The sequence below is a fragment of the Haemaphysalis longicornis genome, unplaced genomic scaffold (assembly GCF_048455015.1).
Source record: "Haemaphysalis longicornis isolate Haplotype H1 unplaced genomic scaffold, Haemaphysalis longicornis Haplotype H1 scaffold_1, whole genome shotgun sequence".
NCBI lineage: Eukaryota > Metazoa > Arthropoda > Arachnida > Ixodida > Ixodidae > Haemaphysalis > Haemaphysalis longicornis.
In genome coordinates this window covers 133131662-133159091 of record NW_027526203.1, presented here as the reverse complement: position 1 = coordinate 133159091, position 27430 = coordinate 133131662, and the positions used below count along the sequence as shown (strand labels likewise).

The window sequence follows — 27430 nt, the reverse complement described above, 5'->3', positions numbered from 1 at the left end:
TCAAATCTAGGAGTGACTGTATGGTGGGTACCAGGTCACTCTGGGATCACCGGAAATGAGGGGGCAGATGAAATGGCCGCCAGCGCGCTGCACTCGGGAATACAGTGGACATAACGACAGTACTACCCTACACTGACCTTAAGCCACACATTAAGCAACTTCGTAAAACCTCGCAAGCAGACTGCAGTGAACAGAGATACAACAAACTACCTGTAATAAAACCACACTTGGGACAATGCACAATTGATTCGCACAACAGGCATACGAAAGTTTCCTCAGCAAGGTTACGGATAGGCCAAACTCATTTAACACGCCCACTGGATCCCCACGACCTCTGCGAAGCAGGTGTGGAGTGGTGCACCTACCGTATTTTCGCGCTTATAACCAGCCCCTGCGTACAATCCGCACCCCCCCCCCCCCTCTTTTCAGCCCGCCGGAAATAAAAAAAATAAAGCTGTTCCACTCAATGTGAAAGCTGTCGGAAGTGCAGAGCAGTGATTCGACATAATGGGCTGCAGCGCCGTCATCCGCTCACTGCTGCCGCCCCATGCAATTCAGATTTCCCGCCTTCGCAGTGCCCGCGCGCCCCCTGCCTGAAACTGCGCCACTGGGAGTTCTGTTCTGTTTATGCTTGCTTTAATTTCGTATGCTGGAGCTGTTTGGCGTCATTACGAAAGCGGATTTTTTTTCTTGCGCGGCTGGAGCATTTAATTCAATTCTGCGGCATTTCGAACGCGCCATTTCTTTTTGTTTTTTTGCGCGGCCGCTTTTTTCCCTTAATATCATAAAAACCAACCCAACCAGCATTCCTAACTCAATGAACCCGGGGACTGCCGGTTATATGCACAGATTTTGCCTGAAATATACCTGCAGTTTTTTTTTTTTTTTCTAAATAACGGGGAGATGTATGACAAGCGCCAGCGGTTCATGAGGTTTGAACGGTTATGACTATTTAGACCGCGTGGTTTTCGAAGCCTCAGCGTGACTCCCTGACGCCGGTACAAAAGGCTCTACTTGGGTCCGTTGTCTCGCTGCGCCGCCTGATTCCGGCAGTCGCATTGACCGTTAGCGAGCTAAGAGGACAAGGCGAGCCCATAAAGTGCTCTGCATTTAAAGAAAAAATCCTCGCGTATTGCCCGCACATTTGATACAGGAAAGGCTGCACCAAAGCTACTGTTCAAGCAACACATCTCATATTGTGTAGTCAGAAAAAGCGTACATTTAGCAACTGCAACGCGAAATTCACAATTCACTCAGTGTCACTGCTCTCGCTAGAGCTATCACTTGAGCCGTAGTCCTCACTGTTGTACACAAGGTAATCTTCACGGCACAAAGCGCATTGCCGTGAAGCAGCACTAAAGGCAAAACCCCGCGTATTATCCACACCTTTACTTTGCAACTGAAATTTTCGCATTTTTGGTGCGGGTTGTACGCGCGAAAATACGGTATCCGTTTACTCCACATCCTTATCAATGCGGGGCACTCGACGCAACACGACGCAAAAACTTCAGAGAAATGTACTGTAAGGCGTATTTTGAAGTTTTTGACAGATATTCAATCTGTAAACCTCATTTCATATCATGCATGATCACAAACTAGCCCTGTACACCTGCCATCTTCATTGCCATTTAATTAATTTCACTTATACTCTTGCCGGCAGATTTTCGTATTCACACTTAACATTAAAGGGACACTAACGTGTAAAAGCAAGTTTGCCTATATACCCGCCGCGGTGGCTCAGTGGCTAAGGCGTTGCGCTGCTGAGCACGAGGTCGCGGGTTCGATTCCCGGCCGCGGCGGCCGCTTTTCTGATGGAGGCGAAAAGCAAAAACGCCCGTGTGTACGAGATTTCGGCGCACGATAAAGATTCCCAGGTGGTCAAAATTAATCCGGAGCCCTCCACTACGGCGCGCCTCATCGCCTGCGTTGCGTCGGCGCGTTAAACCCCAGAATCAATCAATCAAGTTTGCCTATGTCAGTAGGTTCGAGCGTTGTGAATACCAATATACCACTCGTAGCGGGAGAAGTTGCTCATAAACACACAAAATGCGAAAAACGTAAAAACGAGAGTTGACGTTACTTCTGCGCACTACACTTGTGACATCACAAACCACGAATCCATGGTGACGCGGGGTTGGTGGAGCTTGCCTAAGCGTTTTCTGAAACAAGCATGGAGGCAGCAGGGACGTACATTTATGTAACATACATACATTTATGCAAAATAAATGTGCATTTACATTACATGTACATTTACAAATAAATCTAAAATAAATTGACATACATTTATGTAAAATAAATGTATGAGGGAACTTTTGGTGGTCACGCGCTTCTAAAAAGACGCGAAGCGCAGCAAGCACGTATCATAAAATATGGTGTACCGCATCCCAGGCGGTAACCCGTGTTTCAGTCTCTGTTTCATTGAAATGTTTCGCTTTGTATGCTAGCGCAATCAAAAGATGCATGCATGCCTGTGAACGCGACAGCCTACCTCACGATTAGCGCCTGTATGCCTGACACAGCCAGCGGATAAGGCAGGTGCAATTACCGCGGTCGACTAGAAACGAGACGGCCGTGAAATTATTTGGTCAGTTCCAGTCGTATTTTTAGCACTTGCTACCAGATGGAGGCACATTCACAGGAAAGCTTCACCGAGGTTATTTTCCCGCCAAGAAAGAGGGGGCTCGGAGGCCGAATTCGCTTTATTCGAGAGGGCACCAAATAAACCCTTCCTGACTGGCTGCGTCGAAAATTGGAATGCCAATGAGGACAGGCGTTTAGAAAGATGGCAGCGATTGAGTATTACCGTGGCCGGCTCGCTCTGGCCTCTATGGTGGGACGTACGGAAACGTCACGAAAAAATGCAACGGAAACTGGAGAAAGAAATACCAGCTCTAATTATTTCTTTCCCAGCAAACAAGGCATCGTTTGCTGTCGAACAAACACTAAGAGGGCTACGGAACGTGCCACCTTTCAGTTGAAACAAGAAGTTGTTCAGCCTGTAGAGTCCCTTTATTTTCTTGGCGCACTTTCCGCTCGTCGGCCTCGCGCCATAACGCCCCATCATCATCATCATCAACATGATGTATGACTTCTCGTGTGTCACATGTGGAGCAAAAAGGTGAAGAGTCCTGCTGGATTTTGTGGAGGTGTAGGCCACATTTAAGCGAAGTCTATGCAGAATGCAATTAGAAGCTTAACTAATAATGCTGTGGTCACACACGTTGGCATGACATACTTACAGCCATCAATAAGGGGGGCATCCTCTCCATTTTTGGGTCTAAATAACCTCGATGGCGAAGTGGCCCGTTTGGGGCTGAATGTCGCGCTCACTCGACCAGGCTGCGGCCCAGCCGAGGTGGCGCCCCCAGATACCTCAGAGCGTCACTGGGCTACGCCACGGGCGCGGGCATGACCAGGTTCACTGCGTGGTTATCACTTCCGCAGCAGCGGGCGTCCCCTGCTTAAAATGAGCGATGCTGAGGGCATGCCATCCCCAGTGCTAGTTCGGGGGGAAGTTGTGACGTTTTGGAAGACAGCTTTCTTCCCTTATGAGTTATAAGTTGTGTCCGTCACTATTGCTCACTCTACTATTTCCTCGAGATCTGACTGCTTCTGATGCATTTAGGCACTAACAAATGACGTCGCCACGGGAGAATGGTTCGGGGAAACTGGCGTCGGGGCTTCGGGCACGCGGGTGTGATGGCGCGGGGCTATTGCTCGCATTTTGGTGACATTTTGGTGACGACCTTTCGTCTGTCACTTTCACTGTGACAACACACCATTGCCTAGGCAACGGTGGCATGCTTTATTTTTCTCACTAACCAATACTACCGCTTTGATTGCTCTGGATATCAGTTTACACCGCATACTGCGTCGTAGAAAGGTTATCCTCGAAGGTAGGGGACAGCTTCGCTTGGAGGAGGCTGCTTGGCGTGCGCGCTCGCACGTTAAGCGGAGTGTCAAAGACAATTGAGCGTTCGGTCCGCCGCCTGCGCTGGCGTCATTTGGCGGTCATTTGATGCCACGGATTGTGACTTCAAGTGTTCACCAACTGCAGCCCAGGAACAAGTTCTTCTTCAGATGTGAGCTTCGAAAGTGTGACCCTTGTGATTGATTGATTTCCTTTTCTCTTCTTGCAGTTGTGCCCCTTTTCCAATGCGGATTGGAAGTGCCGAAATACGGTAAGTGTTCCACCGAACTTCGCAGCCTCCCTGCTTTGGCCCTGTCGAGGCGCGTGTCCGGTGGTGCATCTCGTACGGCTACATTGACACCGATGTCGTCGATATGCATTTGACAGAGGTCTCCGAGCTGTGCTGCCTGTGAATACGACAAACGCTGGAATTTCGTGGCCAGCGAAGGTCGCCGATATGCAGGCTTTAATCTTTCGTGCCCGATTTCGAGCTCTGGAGTTGAAAGCTAACTGCCGCATTACAAATGACCCTTAGTTATTGATGAGTCACGGGCCCATGGCTGTCGTGGCGGCGGCGGTGTTTCACTCTCATGCAAGCTGCGTTCGCTTGGGGTTCTTACGGTGTCGCCTTGGCAATTTGATGTACCCCATTTGTCTGCCCTCTTTCGCGCGACGCTTGGGCGTGAGCCGCAGTCCCTTGGCGTAAGTGCAAAATCAGGGCTCTGCGCTGCTTCGTCGCAGTGGGCTGCTCTTTACCCCGACAGATTGTGGCGATTACTTCTTTACCCCCGGGGAACGTCTCGCCCTTTACATTTTCGCATTTGAATTTCCCGCGCAGTGACTACCCTAGTTCGTCTAATTTGACGTCCTTTATAAGCTAATTAATTTTGATGGCTCTCCCGTCCGGTTATGTGCATCTTTATTTTTCGCACTTTCGCTTGCACATCGACCTTCTTTCACTTTCGCGAGAAGGTGGCAGTTTCGAAGAAGGTGACTTTCGCATCGCCATGGAGGATGCTTACTTCGCACATGACCTAAATGTTATGAATATGCGCGCAATGCTATCCCTCAGTGCATATTTCACTTTACAGCTCCTTCGTCTAAGGCAAGAGGAGTACTCTTGCGTAATATTAAACCGTTCTTTTTCCATTGGGCCTTTCACTTTTCTCACATGAATTAATTTTTTTTTCACAGTGCTCACTGTTTGATTGCGCGAATTTACGTTTGATAGCCGTAATCTTTACATGTACAGGTCTTTTTGTGCTTCATTTATTTATTATGTGTGCATATGCTTGCAGAGCTTAGATACAAGTAGACACTTTGAAATGTGTTGTACAATTATAAACATATAAAAACTAAACTATTTTTCTAAAGGTCCGTCGATAACGAGAATTTGCAGTTTCAGTAGTGTTACTCCCGTCGTTAAAGGGACCCTGCAACACGTCTTTCATCTTTTTTTTAGAAATCCCAAATGCTTGCAGACCGCAATGAACCAATTCATGCAGTACTTACAGTGGGGGTCGCAAAGTACCTCCGTCATAAATTACTGCTCTATGCCAATCATATAACTTGGAAACTTGCTCGAAAGATTTTTCTCTTTCCTGGTCTTGGCATTCTTCGACCGCTGGAGTTACGTCATTACAGCGGTGTAGCGGCTATTGGCTGTCTTTCTTTCAGTTGCAGCAATGAACGCAATAGATAGCCACAGAGTCGCTTTAATCTTCTGTGGAAAGGGAAGATAGCAGCTTACAAAATGAGTTTATTTACAGTAGTGCAAATGCCGCGTGCGTCTGGTCGACGGGGAGTCCACTAATCTGAAGGCGTTGATGCCAGCTTGCGATTTATGCGAGAAATAAAATCTACGCGGAAATTGCTTCGCCGCTCCCGAGGCGATGGAATATTTGCGCGCATTGTTTCAGAGTAATAAGGGTAAATCTTTAACAACTCTGAAAGCCTTCGTTTGAGTGTTTTTCTCCTAATTGCAATCTACAGTCCTAAACCAATCGCGATTAATAAATATGAGGACTTGTTAATGGTTTAATAGAATATTAATCATTAATAAAAGCTCCACCATAGAAAGAAGGCACAACTTACGAAAGACAGATCCGCCTACGTTGTTAATTTACGTTGTGAGGTATTTGACACAAGAGACTTCCCTTTAATGACAATGGTCCGAGCATGTATGCGGAACGCAGGGGATGAACTCGACGACTCTGTGGTTTACGGTACGATTCCACTGTTTCCGACAATTTTGGTCCGTTTGTTTTGGTGACTGACAGAAAACAAAAGAGAACCCATTACACCATAGCAAGTGTCACAAACAATATCATTCCACAAACAATGAGAAAAGCAATGGTCTCAAGATACACCCCTGGGGTATTCCAGAGGGCACGTGAAAATACAACTTTTCGTGGCGAAGTTAGATATATTGTTTACGGTTAGTGAGTTGGTCAGAAATATAGGAAATGGTGACATCCGTGAGATCAGTCAGTTTCTACTTAAAGAATGGAACTGCGGTTAAACGGGCATGTCACGCTGTCGCCTATATATATACATGAGGCACTGAGCTGAAAGAGCTCGTATGTCGTCGATTGCGTTCGCACTTGTGTACCCGAGTTCATTGCATGGATTTCTTTTCTCCCCCAGCACCATGTTATCGCTGTCCTCGTCTCAGCTGGACGTTATCTTTCTTGTTTATGTACAGTGCTGTGGATGCCAGCGACACGTTCTTTCTTTTCCCGGTTAGGCTTTGCGCCGCCCCATTGGTGTTTCTTCACACAGGGCGCGAGAAATTTTCACCAATCGATAGCGTGATATCTATCATACCGAAAAACAACCAACACAAGCATGAACCCGTAGCAACTCACCCAACTTTGAAAAAAGGGGGGACGAAAAGAAAGACGAGGCGCGTTTTCTTAGCGTCGCCATTTCTATTCGTCCTAGCCTGCTTTGTGAGTGGTGACGACGTGTGTGGACGTTCAGCGTACTTTATTACTATACGCGCTTCAATGTGACCCTCCGTTGCCACGTGTGCCTTTTTTCCTTCCTCTTCTAACCTTTGTTGTGTAATTATTTTTACTTCTCAGCTTCCCTGGCTTCTCCAAGTGATGTTTTCCCGAGCTTTATTCTTTGTTCACTGCGTCTGTCTCTCTCTCTTTCGCAGTCTTTAATTTTTTACGCCTGCCATCGTAATTTTGGTTGGGTGCGCCAGGACTGCATCTCTCGAAAGGCGCGCCCTCGGTCGCAGTTAGCGTGTGCGGCGACGCGGAAGATACCTTCGGGGTTGGGCAGAGAACAAGTCTAACTGGATTTTCGCTGGCGCAGTTTGTCAACACCGTTTACTCCGTAGCGTTTCATACTCGTACACGCTGGAGCAAAATCCGGCGCCAACGTCTGCGCGAGCCGCGCTTCGGCTAGCGTGCCGTCGTGCATACCGAGGAGCAGCGTTCCACTTGTCCTGCAAAGTTGCCTCTGGCCGCACGCAGCATTGTTGTGTTATGCATAAAATAATGGAGCTCTAGAAGTCTTCACGTAAGTTTTAGAAGCTTCATCGCACACGGAGAAGAAAAAATGTTACCTTGTTTTTGTAATTTTGGCATCAAGAGGGAAAACGAGCTACGAGAGCACGCGATTGCAACGACAGATTTCTCTTTAGTACATTATGAGGGTGAAATTCCATGGGTAGCCCTGTATATGGTTGATCCATCCGTCTGCAATCTCGACCGCGGAGAGTGAGAAAAAGAATTTTTGCGAAATTCGGGGCCACCAAATACGACACTAAGTGAGACAGCGATGGAAACAAATTCCAACCACCCTGCATTTGCTGGCCTAGATTGTCGCTGGATCGGCAGAATACGAAAATATCTAGTCTTTAATTAATATCTGCGGAAATATTCGCGAGCTTACAGTTATGCGGCTTTCAGGGGTAGTGGTGGTTGGGATCGAAGTGCTGAGTGCGAAGTTTTACTTTCTTTATAATTAACACCATGAAGTTGGAGCCGCCTTTCGGCGATTTCACAGCGTGATGCAAAAGTTCTCTTCGTTGAGCAGTAACAGATAAATCTACGAACACGCTGTCCTTCGCTCCAGGTTACAGCAAAAACGCGAGATGGGCGCACGGGAAGGAAAAGAATACCTTAAATTTACAATCCATTAAAAAATAACACGTTAGGAGAGAAACATTACACCGAAAAAAGAGGATTGGCCTTTTCCGCGTTGGGTAATTACGCGAAGAGTTGACTCATTTTCTCAATTCTCTCGCGCCTTCGTAGGAACAAACGGGGGTGGCTTTCATTTCAAGGGTGCACCCATTCTTGTGTGCGAGGCCCAGCCGTAAAGGCCGCTATTTGTGGCTTACAGGCCTGCTGGCAGAGTGAGTCACGTGCGGCGGGTCTGGCCAAACTGTCTGCCGGCGGCATCAAAGCACAGTCAAATGCAACAACGTTCGTTTGCGGGGTGTACGCCGAAATGCGGCAATACGGCGTCGCGAGGCGCGACATGGCGACAATGAACACACCCGTTCAACGCGCAGTTTGCTTGGAAAGTTGTTCGCTTAGCGATGCCTTGACACGTGCGAAAAAAATTAAAGCCGTTCCACTCAATGTGAAAGCTGTCGGAAGTGCAGAGCAGTGATTCGCCATAATGGGCTGCAGCGCCGTTATCCGCTCACTGGTACCACACAATGCAATTCACATTTCCCGCCTTCGCAGTGCTCGTGCGCGCCTTGCCCGAAACTGCGCCAGCGGGAGTTCTGTTCTTTTTTTGTGCTTGCTTTTCCTCCCGCACGTGCCGCCGTTGCACTGCCACTTTTTTTTTTTTTTTTTCGCTTACTACCGCAAAAACCAACCCAACGAACGTTCCTAACTAAATGAACGCGAGCTCTGCCGGTTAATTACGCATATTTTGCCTCAAATGTGCCCACAGTTTTCTTCGCGCTAAACAACGGGGCGATGTATGACAAGCGCCAGCGGTTCACGAGTTTCGAACGCTTATAACTGTATAAACCGCTTGGCTTTCGAAGCCTCTGTGGGACGCCGCGACGACAGCCGCTACGACGGAACTCCGTGTGGCTCTACTTGTGTCGAGCGAGCGAGCTACGACAACATGCAAGGCGAGCCCCTAAAGTGCTCTGCACTTAAAGGAGCCATGAAGTGAAAACACAAGTTTGGTTTATTCAAAAGATTGCCTCGTTAGAATCATACTGACGCCACTTTTAACGTAAACTTCGCTCAAATAAGCTACATAAAAAAGAAAAAAGGGAATGGCCATGCGATCCAATAGCTCATTTCCCGCAACAGAACCTGTGGTGTCCCCCGCACGGGGCACCTTGAGAAATCTTGGTGACAGTATTGGCGACACCGCGGACCCCGAGCCCCCATACTCACGCTGTAATCTACCGTGACTAGGAGTTGTACGACGAAAGGCGGAAACCACAAACGGTGGCCGTCGGAACCCAGGTCAAGCTCCGGCGGATGGGCTCCCTGTCTGTTTACCAGGCAGGGAGCTCCGGGACCTCTCAAGCTACCAGGGTAAGGTTTGGGAAGAAAGTACCCCCGTCCCCTGCTTTTATACTATAGCATATACTATAGCGCCGTCTAAACCCCCCTCCAAACGTGATCGGCCCCCGAAAAGGGGCCGCACCGAAGTTTCTTTCCCACCACTTCCCAATTTGATTCCTCCGAAACAGAACAACTACCCTCGCTTAATGGTGATGGAATCGGTCGGCCAATCAAAAGCTCTTGCTTCACAGTCGGTATTTCTTGTTTCAAAGTTTCTTGAAATTATCATTGGAGAATCGTATAAAGGCAAAAAACATCGAACCGGTCAAATTCTAGTCGAGGTCAGTAGCCAGGATCAGGCCGATAAACTTCTTGCTCAAACCCACAACGCCGATCTGGCCATCTGAGTCACGCCCCACCGGAGCCTAAACGTCTCCCAAGGCGTGGTCTCCGAACATGACCTGCTGAATGAAACTGAAGCCGACTTACTCGAGGGCCTTCGTGGTCAGGGCGTAACAGCAGTCAGGCGAATAACCATACGAAGAGACGATAAACAAATACCCACAAAGCACCTCATCCTAACCTTTGACAGCCCGAGCCTTCCGGAATACATAAATGCAGGTTTCGTGCGATGTCCAGTCCGGCCTTACATCCCGAACCTGCGGCGCTGTTTCAAGTGCCAACGGTTCGGACACGGCACAAACACCTGTCGCGGCCGACTTACCTACGCGAAATGCGCCCAGCACGACCACCCGTTCGAAAACTGTAACTTGCAACAATGTCTTTGTGTAAGCTGCCAGGGTCCACATGCGGCCTACTCCAGGAAATGCGAAAAGTTTCAACTCCAAAAGAAAATCAACATCAAGGTAACTGAAAACATCACCTTCCCAGAGGCGTGGAAGAGGCTCGCCTCTTTCCCTCTGGGCAGGTACGCCGACGCAGTTCGCCGGGGGGCGGAGCGGCGTCTGGCTTCGGTGGAGATACAGTACTGCGAGTCAGACTTTGTCCCGCCCATCTGGTCCCGCCCATCTGGTCCCGCCCAGCGGCAGCTGATTCCCCCGTCTCCACACCGCCTGTGCCATCCGAGGCGTTCCTGAAACCCTCGTCTCTAACTTCTTTAGAGCCACCCAGAAACATCAAACATTCCAGTTTTATTTGATTACTACTACGCCTTCTGGCACACACCAAGGCCCTTTCCCAGAAGAATGTGAGGAGGAACTGGTAACACACTTGTGGGCCGCTGATTGGCCATGACAACCAAAGGTTTATACACAATCACTTGATCCGCACTCTCACTCTCGCTCAAACTCTGATCTCCGCCAAAGCACAAGCACATCACTTATAAAAACCAACCGACTGATATCAACTCTGAGCGCTCGCCATCGACCCTCGGGCGGCCTCTCTAAAGTACTGTTCCTGTTACGCGCGCGGAAATTATGCTCAGCGCCGACTAAATTTCCGCCTTCGTCGACACGGGGTGTGCATTACAAAAGGAGCTGTCAGTATGCGTGTCACGTATATCCGCCGTCGTGGTGACGCTGTAGACCCGTAGCGAATTTGAACCTCACCGGGTACCTTGGACGGTACTTCTCCACGCGCCGCGGCGCGCCTTTTCCTATTCATCTCTGGCTCGCAAATGACGCCGTATCGAGCGTAACCCCACCGGCGAGGACGCACGCGCGCTTTTCACGCTGTAATGCGGTAATTACCCCCCGAGAACTAGAGATCTTCCGCCGGGGTCACAAGGTACCCTCGGCGCCGCTTGGCCGCTTGAAAACAAAGGTGCGGCTCGCCGCATAAGAACATTGACAACCTTTCCCTGGATGCGATTTTTTTTTATCGGATAGGCGCACACCCCGGCTTTCCCAGACAAACGATGAAAAGCGGAAAGCGTTCCCGCGGCTGCTCCTACCGCCCCTCGAACACGTCAGCCCCGCTGGCAAAAATAATGCACTCACGCTATACAACGACAATGCCCCGGTGGTCTTGATTGATAAACTGAGGTACTTAAACTAGACAGCCCGCCTGAGTACTTTTCAAACGCAGCGTGCCTAGCTTGCTAAGTGGGAACAGAGCAGACTGAACTACCACTTCCTGGCACATCGAAGTGGGAGTGAAATTTGCCCCAAAGGGCGGGACATTTCTCGGAGCGCAACGCATTCGGAAAATCGAGCTTCCAGAATGACCTTGAGCGGCTGCACAATATTACCTGAGGCGCACATTTGCTCGTGCAATGCCTGTGCAATATTATCCTGTTGAAGTTCCATGAAAATTAGCACGAGGTATACCTGTGACCTCGAGGTTAAGCTGGGTTAGAATCCTTATGGCCAGCCCCTATCCACGCGACGAAAGCTTGTGGGCATCGTATCCTTGCATTAAGGGAATAAAATAACGTGCCGTCGTTATTCTCGCTGCTCTCGCGCAGCACCGAACTGCCGAGAGAGACTGCCCACAACGGGTTCTGGCTCTCGCCGCGCGTGTACGTCCGTCTGTCACTCTAAAGGGAAGCGATCACTTTCATAATATGGGCGTATATTACGCCGACAACCTGTGCTGCTGAGCACGAGGTCGCGGGTTCGATTCCCGGCAGCGGCGGCCGCTTACCTGATGGAGGCGAAAAGCAATTTCTCCACGAAGTGAATGATGATGAAAGGGGCGAAGCAAAAATGCTTATCGGTAAAACCGTGAAACAATCGCCCGCACATCATATAAAGACTCGACACGTCAAGCTTTCCACCGCTCCGTTGACAAGCCCGTCGACGACGTCGATGTTTGTGGTGGTTATGTAGGGGTTGTTTTGGACGATGAGAATCTCCATGGGTAAGTTGGCGAATTCGGTGTGACATTTTAGCCACCTTGGCCGTCGCCTTCTGCAGACCGTCTTGTGTCGCGCGTACCCTACCCCCGGTACGTGTCTTGAGCTCGCAGGCGACGAACGACAACCTCTTCTTCTTCCTCTTCTCCTTGTTGGGTATCAACGAACGCGTTGAACGTTTTGTCCTCTTTGGCCAATCTTTGGTTGGCCAATCCCTAGGGGGATCCTGCCACAATCATCATTAATGTGCCGTGCCGTATACAGCAGCAACGAGGGACGGGACAGGGCACGAGCAAGAGGACCTTCGCCCCTAAAACGCCCGTGTGTACGAGATTTCGGCGCACGTTAAAGATCCCCAGGTGGTCCAAATTGATCCGGAGCCCTCCACTACGGCGTGCCTCATCGCCTGCATTGCGTCGGCGCGTTAAACCCTACAATCAATCAATCAATCAATTACGCCGACAACCACGACAACAAACACTGCGCTGCCACGCCCACGCGCTGATGCCACTCGTAGCTCTACACGTCACACGCACGCCGCGCTTTATCTTCGGCTCGAGCGGAAAGTGTAGCGTCGTGGGCGCAGTTTTCGTGCGACGATCAATCCGAGGATAAAGCACGGTATGCGTGTGACGTGTACAGTTACGAGTGGCATCAGAACGTGGGCGTGGCTTTGTGGCGCTCAGCTACCGCCCGGAGCCCGTTGCGCGCATCTGGAGAGCTGATGATGTGAGCGCTGTAGCTCTGCACTTAATTGCAATTTCACCAATTTAATGATGGTTATCGGTTTGATTGATGATCCTCAGCAATGTCCTCATTACAATCAAACACCTAACTTGAAAAATTTGAAAGGCAACAAACAAATTCTAGTTAAATATTCCGCTAAATCGCACTTGGAACCCGTTTTATTGCGTCCGCCACGGCTCCTAATCACTTCGCGCAAGAAAGAGCATTTTACCTCCGAAAGCCTACTTTAAAAAAAAAAACTTAATCTTCCGTGAAACATCCTGCATATAAGCGGTACAAGAAACTTCTCGAGTGGAGCCAGAAGGAATACTTGCCTAAATGGTTGACTCACGATTTAAAAAAAAAGTAGTGTTTCACTAACGTTTCGGCTGGTGTGCTAAATAAAAACAATATTTCATTAACATTTCGGCTGGCTTACCGGGGATGGTACACCAGCCGAAACATTAGTAAACCACTATTTTTGTTTTTAATCGTGAGTCAACAACTTCGCATATATGCGTGTGCGTGATGTGAGTGTGAGTGGGTGAGTGACGAAAGAGATATACAGGGTGTCCCAGCTATCATGCACCAAGATTTAAAAAAAGAGAAATTGCGTAACTCGAAGAAAGCCTAGTGCATAATGTTTGCAGTACTGTGAAGAAGCGGAGAGTAATTTTTTCGTTAATGAGACTTAATTAATTAATTGTAATTAATTATCTAACTCGAGAAATACTGTCGTAATCACTAAAGTGTCAATGCGGCACTTGTAGGTAACCACGAGGGGCATCTAACTGCGCTATTTTCAGCGATGAACTAATTGCGTACACATTTATTCTGACTGATAAAGAAAACCCGCGAAATATGAAAAATGCCACGTGACGACGCTTATGCGCGCATTGTAAAGCAGCGTCCCCAAACAAAGCTGATTGAAAGCAACTGCTTCGCGTGTTACCCGCCCGAAGAGACAGCGCATCACCTTGATAATAGCATGCATGGAAGGAGCAGCAGCAGCAGCAAGATTCGCGGGACGCGTGTGCAGATAAGGAACAAACTCGGTCGCGATTCCTTCTTTCTTTCTTTTGTCTATTTCATTCTGGCTAACTCAGAGGCAGCCTGTTTGAGGGCGTTGCTTTACGGTGCGCGCGGAGGCGCCGTCACGTGGTATTTTTCATATTTCGCGGGTTTCCTTTATCAGTCAGAATAAATGTGTACGCAATCAGTTCATCGCCGAAAATACCGCAGTTAGATGCCCCTCGTGGTTACCTTCAAGTGCCTCCTTGACACTTCAGTGATTAGGAGAGTATTTCTCGAGTTAGATAATTAATTACAATTAGTTAATTAAGTCTCATCAAAGAAAAAATTACTCTCCGCTTCTTGACAGTACTGCAAACATTATGCACCTGGTTTCTTTCGAGTCACGCCTTTACTCTTTTTTTAAATCTTGGTGCATGATAGCTGGGACACCCTGTATACAGTGGAATGAAAGTGTGATCTGTGGCTCTGCATTCCGTAGGATGTCGCGCAATCGAAATTTTTGGATGAAGGGCTCCTGGAAAACCTGGAATTTAGACTTTTTAGACTTAGAAATTGCCACGCTTTCCAACTCTGCTCTTGAGAAAAGGCCCTGGTTAGCGAACACGTGGGTATTCCCACTCTCCGGCACAATACTACTGTCCGCGCGTGTCGACATGTCTTGATGCAAACAGGGTTCGGAAGGCAGTTTATTTTTTAAACGTGCATTCGTCTATTAATTAGTGCAAGTGCAAATAGGGCAGGCTCCTACTACAATTTCGGTAGAGGTTGCCGAATTGCCAGGCAAAGCTTCAAGCCTTCCGAAGAGCAAATGTTTTTGCGGGTTAATATTTGGTTCGTATTCAGTACAGGCATTACTGGTAAATGTTTTAACTAGTAAGTACCTATAATCGTTCGGTAGTTTTCGCGAGATGGACGCTGGAAAATTAGCGCGCTCGTTAAATAAGGTGAATCATTAGCGAAACGACGCATCACATTAGCTTTCCGACAGTCGCAACGAGTTTGCGTTCTGCGAAGTGAGCCATGTTCGGCGAAGCCAAGGCTCTCAATGCTCTCACCGTGCTGCAGTCGCTCACGCTGGTGATGCTGGGAAGCGTATACGTGTAGAACGCTTTCTTCAAAGCAGACTTCGACTTGTGTCTGCTGCGGTATCTCGTGGTTTTTCACCTGAGCGCCATTTGTTTGCAAGGCTGAATGACAGGCCAACGCCGCCTGTATAGTCATTGCCTAACGCGTGAGCGAAAAATGGCCAAACAGCCAGTCTCCTGCTGCTCTCTCGGACCCTTTCCGGCTCCGTAGCCTTCCTGCATGCTTTCATGTCTGCCAGCCAGCGCCACTTCTCGGAAACTATGCAAAATAGTTGACAGTTTGTCTAGCGTTCTCCAGGCGGCGCTCCTACGCGTTCTTGTTTACCAGTATGCCTGTCTGTCTCGGTCGGTCGCTGACAAAACTGCCTACGCAACGGCGCACGCCAAACTACTTGTGCCGCAGGCTGATGCCGGCTTTGCGCGCTTACCTACTGGGATCACAGGCTCCGAAATATTTTGAGTGGGGCATCCCCCCTCTGTTCCCTCAGCGTTTCGGCCTTGTATTGTGCACGCCGTTCGCACTCCGCATGGGTACACAGTTTTAAAATTGAGGGCTGTACTGTAGAAGCGCCCTTACAGCGTGGCTGGACCTTCAACTGCTCACCCTTTTGTTTTCTATTATCTGCTGCAATTTACAGGCACGCGATATTTTTTTGAAAGTAATGGTAGAAGTTAGCGTTCGAACAGAAAATGTGCACGCAATTTCTTCTTCATTAAAGGTTAAGTCTCCTGCCACGCGCGTGGCACGAGCTGCGCCCCCCTGGCAACAGCTGCTGCCACGCAGAAGTGACGTCAAGCTAAAGTAACCACGTGACTTCCTGTGTCGTCACAAAACAAACGTCATATTTACGTCATTTGATCATGACACTTTTTTGTGTTAACGACGACGGCAGCCGGGTGTTCGCGTCTTGTGTCCCGATGTTCTCCGCCCGTGGTTCGAATGGCAGGCCTGACGCATCGTTACGTCCTTATCTCCCTGTACAGCGGCTGCCTCGCGGCGCTTTTTTCTTGTTGGGAGGTGTGCTTGTAATTATTTAGATTGGGTATTTTTTGTGAACTTGCTGTTGCACGTCTTGGTAAGCCTAACGCATTGTTTTCTGCACGCTGCTTCGCCCCGCTTTTTACATGCTCCTAGAACTGTACAGTTGTCGTTTAATATTTTGTAAGCTTCACGTTGTTTTGCAGTTCGCGTGCTATCGGCTTTACGCGCCTGCATTTGTTGTCTACTTGTGCCTCGCTTCTTCCATGCCAAGCCTTGTGTTCTGATTCTGGAGTGGTGGCTCAATTATAAAACGTAGTATTTTCCATCGCGTCGCGCCGTGGCGAGCGACTTTAGTGTCAGCGTGTGCACGAATCGAGTGTCGTCAGGTAGCGCACGGCATCATCGAACGCAATCCGATCTCGCATGTAGCTTCTGCAATTTTTCCCCCGTGGCAGTAGTACTGTCGCCGAGAAATGTATCCTGACTATTCCGCAGAAACGATCTGTGCACGTGGCGCTGCAGAATCCGTGCAGGGAGCGCAGTTTCACTTCCGTGGGTGGAGCCCAACTGCCCGTCCAAAGATATATCTATTCAAGATACCACTGAAACCATTCGCTGACTGGCTGGCTTCTTGTGCAAGGAGGCTCAAGCTCCAACTGTGCAAGCATGGGAGAAGTGCAGCCGATAAGATCGCCGTGCGAGCCAAGTTTGGAACTTCTGCTAATAGTCCTTTAAAAGTCTGGTGTGCATAAGGTTAACAAGTGACAATTCAGTTATTGTTCATCTATGCTCAGATTTGTTGCTTAGAGTACCATTGTGCTTTCAACTTAGGAAGTCTTAATGAAATGATAGGCAAGGCTTAAAATTACTGCTTGGCTTTTATTTCCCTTTCCTTCGCTCCAGTACCTTTCGCCTCCTCTAACCTGGTTAGGCAACAGAACTTCCTCCTGCATCTGCTTTGAGTATGTACTTTGATAGGCTCGTTCCTTCTTTACTCTTGTGTTTGGCTTGGTTGGAATTGAACATAACCAGCCACAATACTTTCATTCACTCTCAGCAGGATGGGCTAATGATGATGAGAGCTTATCTCGGAGGCTTGCAGTCTATGCACAAATTCCAAGTGGCTGTGACATCTATATGCCCATCCCAAGCACTCTGCGGAGTTCAACTTGACACTAATGCTTGTATTTGCAACTGGTGAAGCGTGCTTAAGCATCTACTGTCAAAGCCTTTGGGGTAGTGAACAGGAAGAGTTTCCAATTGTGAGGGGACGTTTCACATTCTATTGCTTTTTAACTCCGCACTGTGTAAACTGTTTTGGAAAATTTCTCAAGTGAATTTACTTAGTGGTAAGGGGCATTATAAAATGTCCCACATTTCGTTCACAAGATGCAAGTCTCGTCAGAAGCCAGCTGCTAGAAAACACATTCACAGGTTGTGTGTTGTGTGCCCATTAGCTGTTTCTTTTTCTTCCACAAAATGGGCACCTAAACAATCCTTTAAGCCAACGGGCTTAAAAAATAGTTTATCAAGTACAACTTCGGGGTAATGGTTGGTGTCGAGCGTGACATTGCCCACTACCGAGAGTACTTCTTAATACCTTGTGCAAGAACTGGAGCCAAGGCCACGTGCGTGGATGTGAATGCCTGTCGGTGTTTGTGAAAGTTTCAGTACAGCTGGAAGGTGTATGAATCATGGGTGGCTTTAACAATAAAATGACTGCTGAACATACTTTTGCTCTGATATCAATGAGCAGCATGTGAGCATTGATAAGTGCTTCACTGTTGACATTTTTGTTACACAAAAGCAGGCCATGTTAAGACCCCCTGGCAAATATTCATGAAAAACACTGGACCAAAAAGCTGCCAACACATGAAAACCATGTTGATCACGGCACCTTTCCTAATACTTCAGTACCGTTTATCAGCGCTGCGTTTTTTCCCCCAACTAGTAAACTATCCCAGCGTTGCACCTTAAGCCAGAAATCAAACGCTTGTCAATGACAAGTGATCTGCCAAACTTCCGTGTCTATGCAAAAAGTGAGTAGCTCTACTTTCTGTGCACTGTTTGTGCTGTGAAGCTCCATTTCTAAACAAAATGCCAGGGTTCTTCTGGAAGATGCACAGCATTAAAACCTCAACAAAAAAGGAATAAGCAAGCGATACTCTCTTGCACTACACTAGAGTCCTGCGGGAAAGCCAAACCAGCAAGTGATCTTTTTCTACAAAGCGCTGCAGACGAGCCAAGAAAAAGATTCCTTTTTGCGGACACCAAAGCTACGCTGGAAAGCCAAAATGTGTGGTGTCTGTTACTGCAGCAAGACAAGCATGTTCACGCAAAGATTTATGAACCAGGCTGGCGGGGTAACAAAATCATTGAATGAGGTTACAACAAAATGTGTTATGAAAAGTGATATAATACTGTTTGCTATAAATAGCAATTAAAGGTATGAAATGGTTTTGACACTAGTTAAGTGACCTGTTGGAAATCATTGGCAAAACTTAAAGCAACATTTCATACAGCTGCATATGTGAAATAGCAAAGTGTGGTTGGGGCCTGAATTCAGCAGGCATGCTCCAGCTGAGAATGTATAATTGCAGAGCAAAATAATTATAAAGGCCTAGGGTAAAGGTGAGCTTAGTTGAGTTAACACCAAGGTATTTGGTAGAGAGATTAGTTACAAAAATAAAGAAGCAACATGGGAAGCTTTATTTTCCCTTATTAAAGTTTATCAGCACTGAGCTTCATGTTCTGCATGTCCCATTGAAGAATGTTACACCTGCATGCACTCGGCACATCACATTTTACGGTATAACACACAGTTTACTTCCAATATAGGTAAATAAGAGAATATTGCATAAGCAGTTCATTTATACGTGAAATAGAAACAGCAGGGTTTTTAAAACGAAGCCCGTAAGTGTGCTGAATGAAATGGACCAATGATGAGTTTATGTTACTAATAACACATTTCAACGACCTTGTCTGAAACAAACCCCTTCTATGGAGGGACTGTGTGATCATAAGATTTTTTTGATAAAAGGTTGTAAATGCCCTGTAAATGTATGTCAAAAGGTATTTTAACGCCCTAGTCGTGGCCTGTGAGTCATCGGCGCTTTTTTCTGGTGTTTAGCTGATCAGGGGCTGTTGTACGGGATCCACCTTCTCTTCTCACTTTGGTCACCATCTTTCTTAGTCACTGTATTCATGTGCTTGGTCAGGGAGCTAGCAAGCGAGGACGACAGTCGGCACCAACTATCAGCCGAGTTCCTTCAGGCTGGGACAATTGCTGGAGAGGCTAAACAATGTTTTTAAAATCCCTAACTGAGAGCTTTCACTTTTTGTTTTGTTAAAGAACATTTAGGCAACCCTTCAAGAACTGTCCGAAATAACAAAAATGACTGTTGTGCCCGTTAAATAGTTAATCTACGCACAGTGAACGATGGCACAAAATCTATCAATGCGAACCTACCCTTTGAACCTGCTTAATATTTAGCAGAGACTCACTCCATTCATTAGCTGTTATATGGCAGTGCGTGGGTGGACTACTGGTTTCCACCTATGGAGCGTGTGGGCCGCGCTAGTTTCCAGTCGTCCTGTCAAATGTTTTTGGAGACTAGCACTACCCTGCAGTGTACGAGGCATGGATTCCTTGGGTTGGCCATGTGAAATTCTAGTGAATCGTTACAAGCCACCAAAGAAAGTGAGCATTTGTTTATCGACCCCTGTTTTGTGGCCACGAAAAGGTTCGTTCATTAAAAAAACTAACAAATGACATCAATTTTATTGCAAACTTCAAACAAATAACTGGTATTACAGAAAATGTGTAAAGCAGCTGGAGCTCCATAGCCACTTTCCAGCTATTTCTCCATGCCATCAGAGAATCTTGTTTGTGCGACTAACAGATACCGACCTATTCCACTGCAAAGAAACATAACTGGGCGATTGTAGTGGGGCCTCTAGTTCCGTTTGATCATATCACTTGAGTGTTTACGTACAGTTAACATACTGATGACTGTGTGTATAGTGCATGCACATATAACATCAATGTAGTTTGAAATTGGGATCTTTTTCACCATTTATTTTTGTTAAATTCGCCCCATGACAGCCTTGACGTTTGCCTATCAATTACATTTGCAGCATGCTCGCTGCTTATACCTGTTTACACAAACAATCCGTAGATGCGTTCACGTTCGAGGCAGATCTTAAGATTCTCTTTGACGTTGCTTATTGAGCCTGTGCAGAACCCATAGGTTTTCATATGCTGGAGTGCATGTAGGTGTATTAGACATGATGGCCGGCCAAGCGTACACCCTTCCTATTACCGTCTGTACAGCCTCTTCTCTGACCCTATCGTCTGGGTGTCCTGAATTAACTTCCTTTGCATGAGGGACTCAGTCAAGTCTGGCCAACATAGCGTACACCACGGTACAGTGAAACGTGAAAGTTATACGAGTGCAGTGTGTCACAGAATTGAGCGAGGTAATAATTTAGTGGCCGATGTCTCGGACGGGAGGAGCGACAAACAACTCCCCCTTGCGTGCGAATTCGAGGATGTGGTTCGGACCTGCTAACCGGCGATAGGTCCACGCCTGATTGGCCGCTGGCGTGAGGCACGAGACGGGGCACGGGAAAACAGTTTCAAAACAACGGACATTTACTTCACATTCACAGGAAATTCGAAACAGACAGACAGGAGGGTTGACGAGTTAATACACACTGCAGTTGACACCCCGTTGGGGTCAGAGCTGCCAAGACACCGACACGAATTACATTAATCACAATGAAAGAAAAGCTACACGCCGTTACGAGCCCGAGGTGGAGGCGACAGTAAATGAAGGGGACAGTAGAGTATACAATAGGCGGGGTTGGAGGCTTCCCCCAACTACTAACAATAGGCCCGCTAGAAACACATACCGCGTGGTGCACTGAAGGAGGCGGATAAGCCCGTGCAGTCCGCTTAGAGAAATACGACACAGAGGATGAATAGGAAGAGTCCGAAGAAAGATGGAGACGGGGAGAACATCTTAGCTGCGGTCCGGCTGATGGTCTCGCCGGGGTGACGGAGGCTGTCGGTCGTCTGTGGTGGGGCACCGCTGATCAGCGACGCAATTTGGGTGAACTCCGGCCGCGCACTGTCGCCTCCTTGAGGAATCTTCGGGGGTCCGAAGTTCACCGCCGTCGTCGCTCGGCCTCCCCAGCACAGCCCTCAAGGCCGACGCCGCGTCCCGGCCGTACGTCCGGCCACCACCAGTTCTCAGCCCATTCTCCCCGGAAACCCCGCGCTGCACCACGCACACCGTCCACCGGGCCGCGCGTCTTCCGAGAATTCCCGGGGTGCAGCCTTCAGTAGGCCGCGGCACTCTCGCCCACCTCTCTCCCCGAAACACATGGCCAGCCGACCCGGGTGCGACAAGGGCGGCGAGAATATTCCTTCGCTTCGCGGTACGGCTCCTCTCGGCGAACGGCAAGAAATGACGAGCGGCAAAAAAACCCGTCAAGGAGGGACATGAATTTCGCGACACAGTGGCTATGAGATGAAGCGCCTAGCTAGTCTACCTTTTGAAGGTCGCAGGCCCTAAACTGTCGTAGAATCATGTATTCTACTACGAAATCTTTGGTTTCTACTAGGAAATCTTTTTAAGCGCTGAATATCACGCAATTATGATGCTTGTGGCGCATGCTCACAAGACTTTTCTGCTCATAAAACGTATCGTGGGTGTAAAACAAATTTTAAGCTACAATTTCGCCCACTAGAAAATAAGAACTTCCCGATTTTCGGAAGTTTTCCTTGCTAGTATTTCAGAAGAGGAGATCTACTGTAGTGGTACGTACGTGGTACATGTGTGGGGACACCAAACATTACCTTTCCTATTCTTGGCGCAATTGTCTGTAATTGTAATGCGCACATGTGTCTAGTAAAAAACAGTTGCCGCCACTACCCTTCGTCCTCGGCACTGTACATCCTGATTATCTTTTGGCGCTGCTAAGTTGTCTTCCTTTCCAGAACACACACCGCGATTTCAGGTCGCCCATTTAAGCATTCTGAACTTCTTCCTTTCCAGAACACACACCGCGATTTCAGGTCGCCCATTTAAGCATTCTGAACTTGCCGTGGTGCAAACTGTTGATAGCAGATGCCGCCGCGCCGACATGCGTCGGAAGGTTCACAGAATTACGCTCGGACGTTGTCTTTTCTTGTGCGGAACGTAGCTTGTTCGAACGGGGCCAGTCGGCTGTGCGATGTCGTCTCACGTACGCTGAAACTGTACGCAGGTACCATCGGCGTACACCAAGCATAACCAAGCGGTCACAGGTCAACATTACTCGAGAGCGGCTATTTTGCTGCGGTCTGGAAAGGCTGGCTGGGTCCCCACGCAATACATAATCACAAGCAACTTTCTCACGTTTTCAGATAGTGCTTCTAACAATATGAACTCCAGTTTATCTACGTTGTCGGCCCGAGAAAATCGGAGCTTCGTCACGCTTTCGGATACGCGACTCCATGTACGCGATACGCCAGCTGGCAGCAGTAGCAGCATCGCCGGCTGCTCCCGCAGTCCCGCAAGAACGAAAAAAAAGTTTTAGCAGTTCAATGGTGCGTTATTTTGTACTGCAAATAAAAAAAATGTGTATTTCGGACTACACTACACAAAATAATGACAATTATTAATGTTATGACGTCATTATGACGTCACGCGTGGCAGCAGCCGTTGCCAGGGGGGCGTGGCTGGTGCCACGCGCGTGGCAGGAGACGTTGCCTTCATTAAATCCCACAGGGAGAACTTTATCAGTAAAATAATGGTTGTACCACCCGAAAATATCGTTTCTATGTTTGCTATTTGTCTGCCCGACAATTAATATGTTCTCACACTATTTCAGTTACACATACGTCAGTTATCATACGATGAAGTGAGCGACTCGTTGAAAGAGATCCCCAGTGCGCCCCAGAACTAGCGCCCCGTCACGGCTAAGATGTAAGCAATACGGCTGTCAAAACCCAACAGGCAAGCTGTCAGGCACGTCGTAGAAGTGGGTGCAGCGGTCGCGACTCGCGAGCAGTGACGTGAGGCGGGACGTCCGCCGGCGCGCGCCACATAGCGTATGAGTGCCTGAACGACAGGTGTGCACGGGCTCGGGCTTACCCGAAAGCCCAGGCCCGGGCCGGACTCGGGCCGAAATGTAAATGCTTCGGACGGGCCGGGCCGTCCTGACGGCCCGGGCTGGCCTGGCACAGTGACGCAATACTTAGGTTTTATCACAGAAACTACATGTTGCTGACGCAGTAAAAGCACGGCTCAGGTTTATTTTTACATTCCACTGGACTTATCGTTAGGCCCTGAGGCACATGTGGGCGTATGGCAAGCCGGTAAGTGTGAGAGATCTGCAACTGCATGTCTTGGGATGAACTGAGCCACACATGCGGCTCAGCGACACACCGCCTAGGGAAGTGCAACGAATGATAATTCAGCGTGTAAGTTCGGGTGAAAACAAATTTTCAAGATGGCACACTTTCAACTGCAAACGCTGCCAGAGAAACCTGCGTCTCCATCTGTTTTCTGTATCAGTGCCCTATTCAGAGTTGCGTTTCCTTCTCTGAGCCAACAAAAGTGAAGCTGTCAAAGACTGAGGTGACAATTCAACTTTAGTTTTGCTCTTTGTTTCGGCGGGAAAACATCGTGGCGAGCGTAGCTGGTGGTATGAGGTGGCCTGTACCCTCGGGCGTCGCGGTCGGCAAACGAAGACGAAAGGAAAAGCGCAACAGGGGAGTAGGGTGGTTTAAATGCGCCAACAGCCGCCTAAACAGTAAAACTTATAATATGATTGAAACTTTATAAAGAAGCGATATGAGTCGGTATAGAACGCAGTGAAGCGGCAACGATAAAATGTGCATAAATGCACGCGTGTACTTTGCGTCTCGATAAAAAGAAGGGACCGAGCCCGACAGCCGTATATACTCTTGAGAAAAGGAATCGTACACTGACGAAACAACAAAGATTGATTGATTGTAGGGTTTAACGCGCCGACGCAACGCAGGCGATGAGGCGCGCCGTAGTGGAGGGCTCCGGATTAATTTTGACCACCTGGGGATCTTTAACGTGCGCCGAAATCTCGTGCACACGGGCGTTTTTGCTTTTCGCCTCCATCAGAAAAGCGGCCGCCGCGGCCGGGAATCGAACCCGCGACCTCGTGCTCAGCAGCGCAACGCCTTAGCCACTGAGCCACCGCGGCGGGTGAAACAACAAAGAAATACACACCTTGTTTAAACAAACACGAACCGGCTGGTCCCCTGGTTTTCAGTGGTTTGGGCCATTTAGGTTTCGGCTACTTTTCTTGAATATTTTTCAATATTACCATGAATTTGTCCGTGGTTGGGGGGTTTCGGGTTCATCTTTTTTTTTTTTTTTTTTTTAGGTTGGGCGGTTCGGTCACCTTTATGTCGGTTTCAATTCTTTCGTATGTAGCTGAGCGAAGGACAGCTGCGGTAGGGATATGTGCATGATTGTTATGTTTAATTGGGGTTGTTTTGCCGGTTTAATGTTGGTTTTGCCGGTTATCATTTCCCTTAAGATGCATTTTACCGCCTTTAGGTAGTTTTCGCTTCCAAACCTGCCCCAATCAGGCACGGGCCCCTGCGGTATTTGGGTTGGAAACACGCAGCCGGGCCGGGCCGGGCCGGCCCGTCGGCCTTCTTCGTCGGGTCGGGCCGGGCATGGCCTACTTGGGCTCGGGCCCAAATTTTCGGCCCGTGCACAGTTCTAGCCGGAGCTAAGCGTCCCTTCTGTTCCCATTGGAAAGCGGGCGACGCGTTAGGCAATGTTTATACAGGCGGTGTTGGACAGGCATCTTGAAAGTGCGTGGTTTCTTCGTGGCCCGTGCAGCGCTGCGTGAACGTATCGACATGGGCATGAGCACGCTGCGTTAATGCTGAGGCGCGCTGTCGTGACCTTGGATCAGCCTGGCGCTTTCTACCCCTTGCTGTGTTTGCTCAGGCCTGAGGCAAAAGGCTTCGCGGAATCGGCGTCGCGGGCTGTGCAGGTGCGCTGAGTGGGCGGCGCGGTGCTCGAGGCGGGCTGGACAGATTTATTTATTTTCATACCCTCGGGACCCGGGAGGGCATAACATAGGGGGGGGGGGGGGGGGGGGGGGGGGAGGAAGGACTTATATCACTTTTCGACGAACACATTCCATCAAAAATTTTGTCTGGTACACAACGTAAAAATAAACCCTGGTTCACGCGCGAGATTAAAAGTTTGCTCAAAAAGAAAAAACGTATCTTCAAGAGATACGTCAGCAACAAGAACGAGGAAAATTTCAAAAGCCTCGAAAGAATTTCCTACAAAATTACGAAGAAAATAGTGTGCCAAAGATAAATTTTATTCTTCCTTAATCGAAAAACTTAAAGCAGTCTTAAATAATTCTGGAAGTTTGTAAAACATAGCGGAAAGAAGGAAGAAAGTATTCCCCCGTTGTCTACCGATCAAGGATTTATAACTAATGACGTCGACAAAGCCAATCTCTTTAACAAATACTTTCAATCGGTTTTTTCTACCCCCCTAGTGGGTGCACCCATAGAGTTTCTTACAGTATACACTAGAGGGGAATCTGGCGCTAGCGTCTATGCGGCGCACATCAAGGCCGTCTGTGTCGTCATGGACCGCCATTATACATCGCGCTCGCCTTATTTTCATCATTGGCTTGGATTGAAACGTTTTAGTGACCGCAAATTAAAACAAAGTGCCACAAAAACGCGAAGAATAGTGTGCAATTATGTAAGTGCAAAATAAAAACAGGCTGTTTTAAAACTAAGGAAAAAGGAAGTAAAGCGTATTTTTGCCTGAACGGTTGTGCCTGGTATTCCGCAGGCCAAGGTTGTAGTTACGAACAAAGTAATATTTGGGGGAGGGGAACTCATTAGAGACTCTGATTTTATTGTACCATTATTGCAAATAATCAGTTGCTTCAAGAGTTTAGAAAGTTTTTTGAGCGTGCCTATTAAAACGTTGCCATCGTGGTGAACCGGTGCACCGACCGCCAACTAGTTTAACAAGAAAAAGAAAACGTGGCGTTAAACAGTCGTGCACGATGACAAGATAGGACGCATACAAGCGCCCGTATCTGTCGCATCCCCGTGGTCGTATCTTGTCTTCGTCGATGTGCGTTTTGCTTTTCTTTTCGTCGGCTATAAGTTTCGCGGTGGCATATTACCCGCTCAGTCATGCGTCCTTCGAATGCAGCACGAGCAACGTCAAGTGCGATCACGCACTGCCTGCTGTTTCACCGATCACGGCTACCGCTCAACAGTGAAGGTTTCAGCTTCCTTCTAGCTCGTAAACGTGTTAATGCATAGTGAAGAAAGCAAATCCCGAAAACCGCTTAATAATCCATTTGTCATGCCAAGCCCAAGCCAAAAAGGAAGTCTTCCCATGAACCCCCATGACGACATGGCTTACAAGGCGCAGTTTCCTCTCTAGTATACTTACTAAGAAACTCTATGGGTGCACCAAGTGCAGGAAGTCCCCAGTGTCATCTACCGGCCATGCCAGATGTAGGTGTAACATATAATGGAGTATTAAAACTTCTTGAAGAACTGAAACCCCATTCTGCCCCCGGTCCTGACGCGATACCCTGTCTAGTTTAAAACAAATGCGCACCCACGGCGTCTAAATTTCTTGTCGTGATATTCAGATTATCTATGTCTACACGTCAGTTGCCCTTACAGTGGAAATCTGCTAATGTTGTACCTATTCATAAAAACGGACTCCGTTGCCAGGCGCCCAATTACAGACCCATATCGTTGACGAGCGTGTGTTGCAAAATACTTGAGCACATTATTTACTCGAACATATTCCATCATTTGCAGGCAAATAATTTCTTTATGAACTACCAGCATGGTTTCCGAGCTGGGCATTCATGCACAACGCAATTAGTAGAATTTTGTCATGATATTTTTTCTTCATTTGATTATGGTACTCAAGTAGATTGTGTATTTTTAGACTTCCGAAAGCCATTTGATCTGGTGTATCACTCTCACTTGCTTCATAAGTTATCTTATGTTGGTCTCCCTGACAACGTGCTTGCTTGGGTGCGCACGTACCTTTCGAATTGTTCCCAAAAGGTTCTCATTAATGGCTTTGAATACGAACCCGTCCCCGTCACCCCAGGAGTCCCGCAGGGGTCTGACCTCGGCCCCTGTTGTTTTTAATTTTTGTTAATGATATAGGTGTAAACGTTTCATCTGACCTACGGCTATACGCCGATGATTACGTATTGTATAGGGACATTAACAATCCAAATCACGCTGCTCAATTAAAGTTGGGCCTAAACAGTATTATTACCTGGTGTGATAAATGGAATATGAAACTAAACGTCTCAAAATTC

General features: G+C 48.1%; 1 protein-coding gene across 1 annotated transcript in view; it reads left to right on the top strand.

The window, feature by feature from the left end:
• The window catches only part of LOC144180390 (calcium uniporter protein, mitochondrial-like), a 207962-nt gene that overhangs the window by 111353 nt on the left and 69179 nt on the right, over positions 1-27430 (top strand). Inside the window, exon 2 of the mRNA XM_077708747.1 lies at positions 4140-4181. Coding sequence (XP_077564873.1) covers positions 4140-4181 — 42 coding nt within the window. The remainder of the gene's footprint in view (positions 1-4139; positions 4182-27430) is intronic.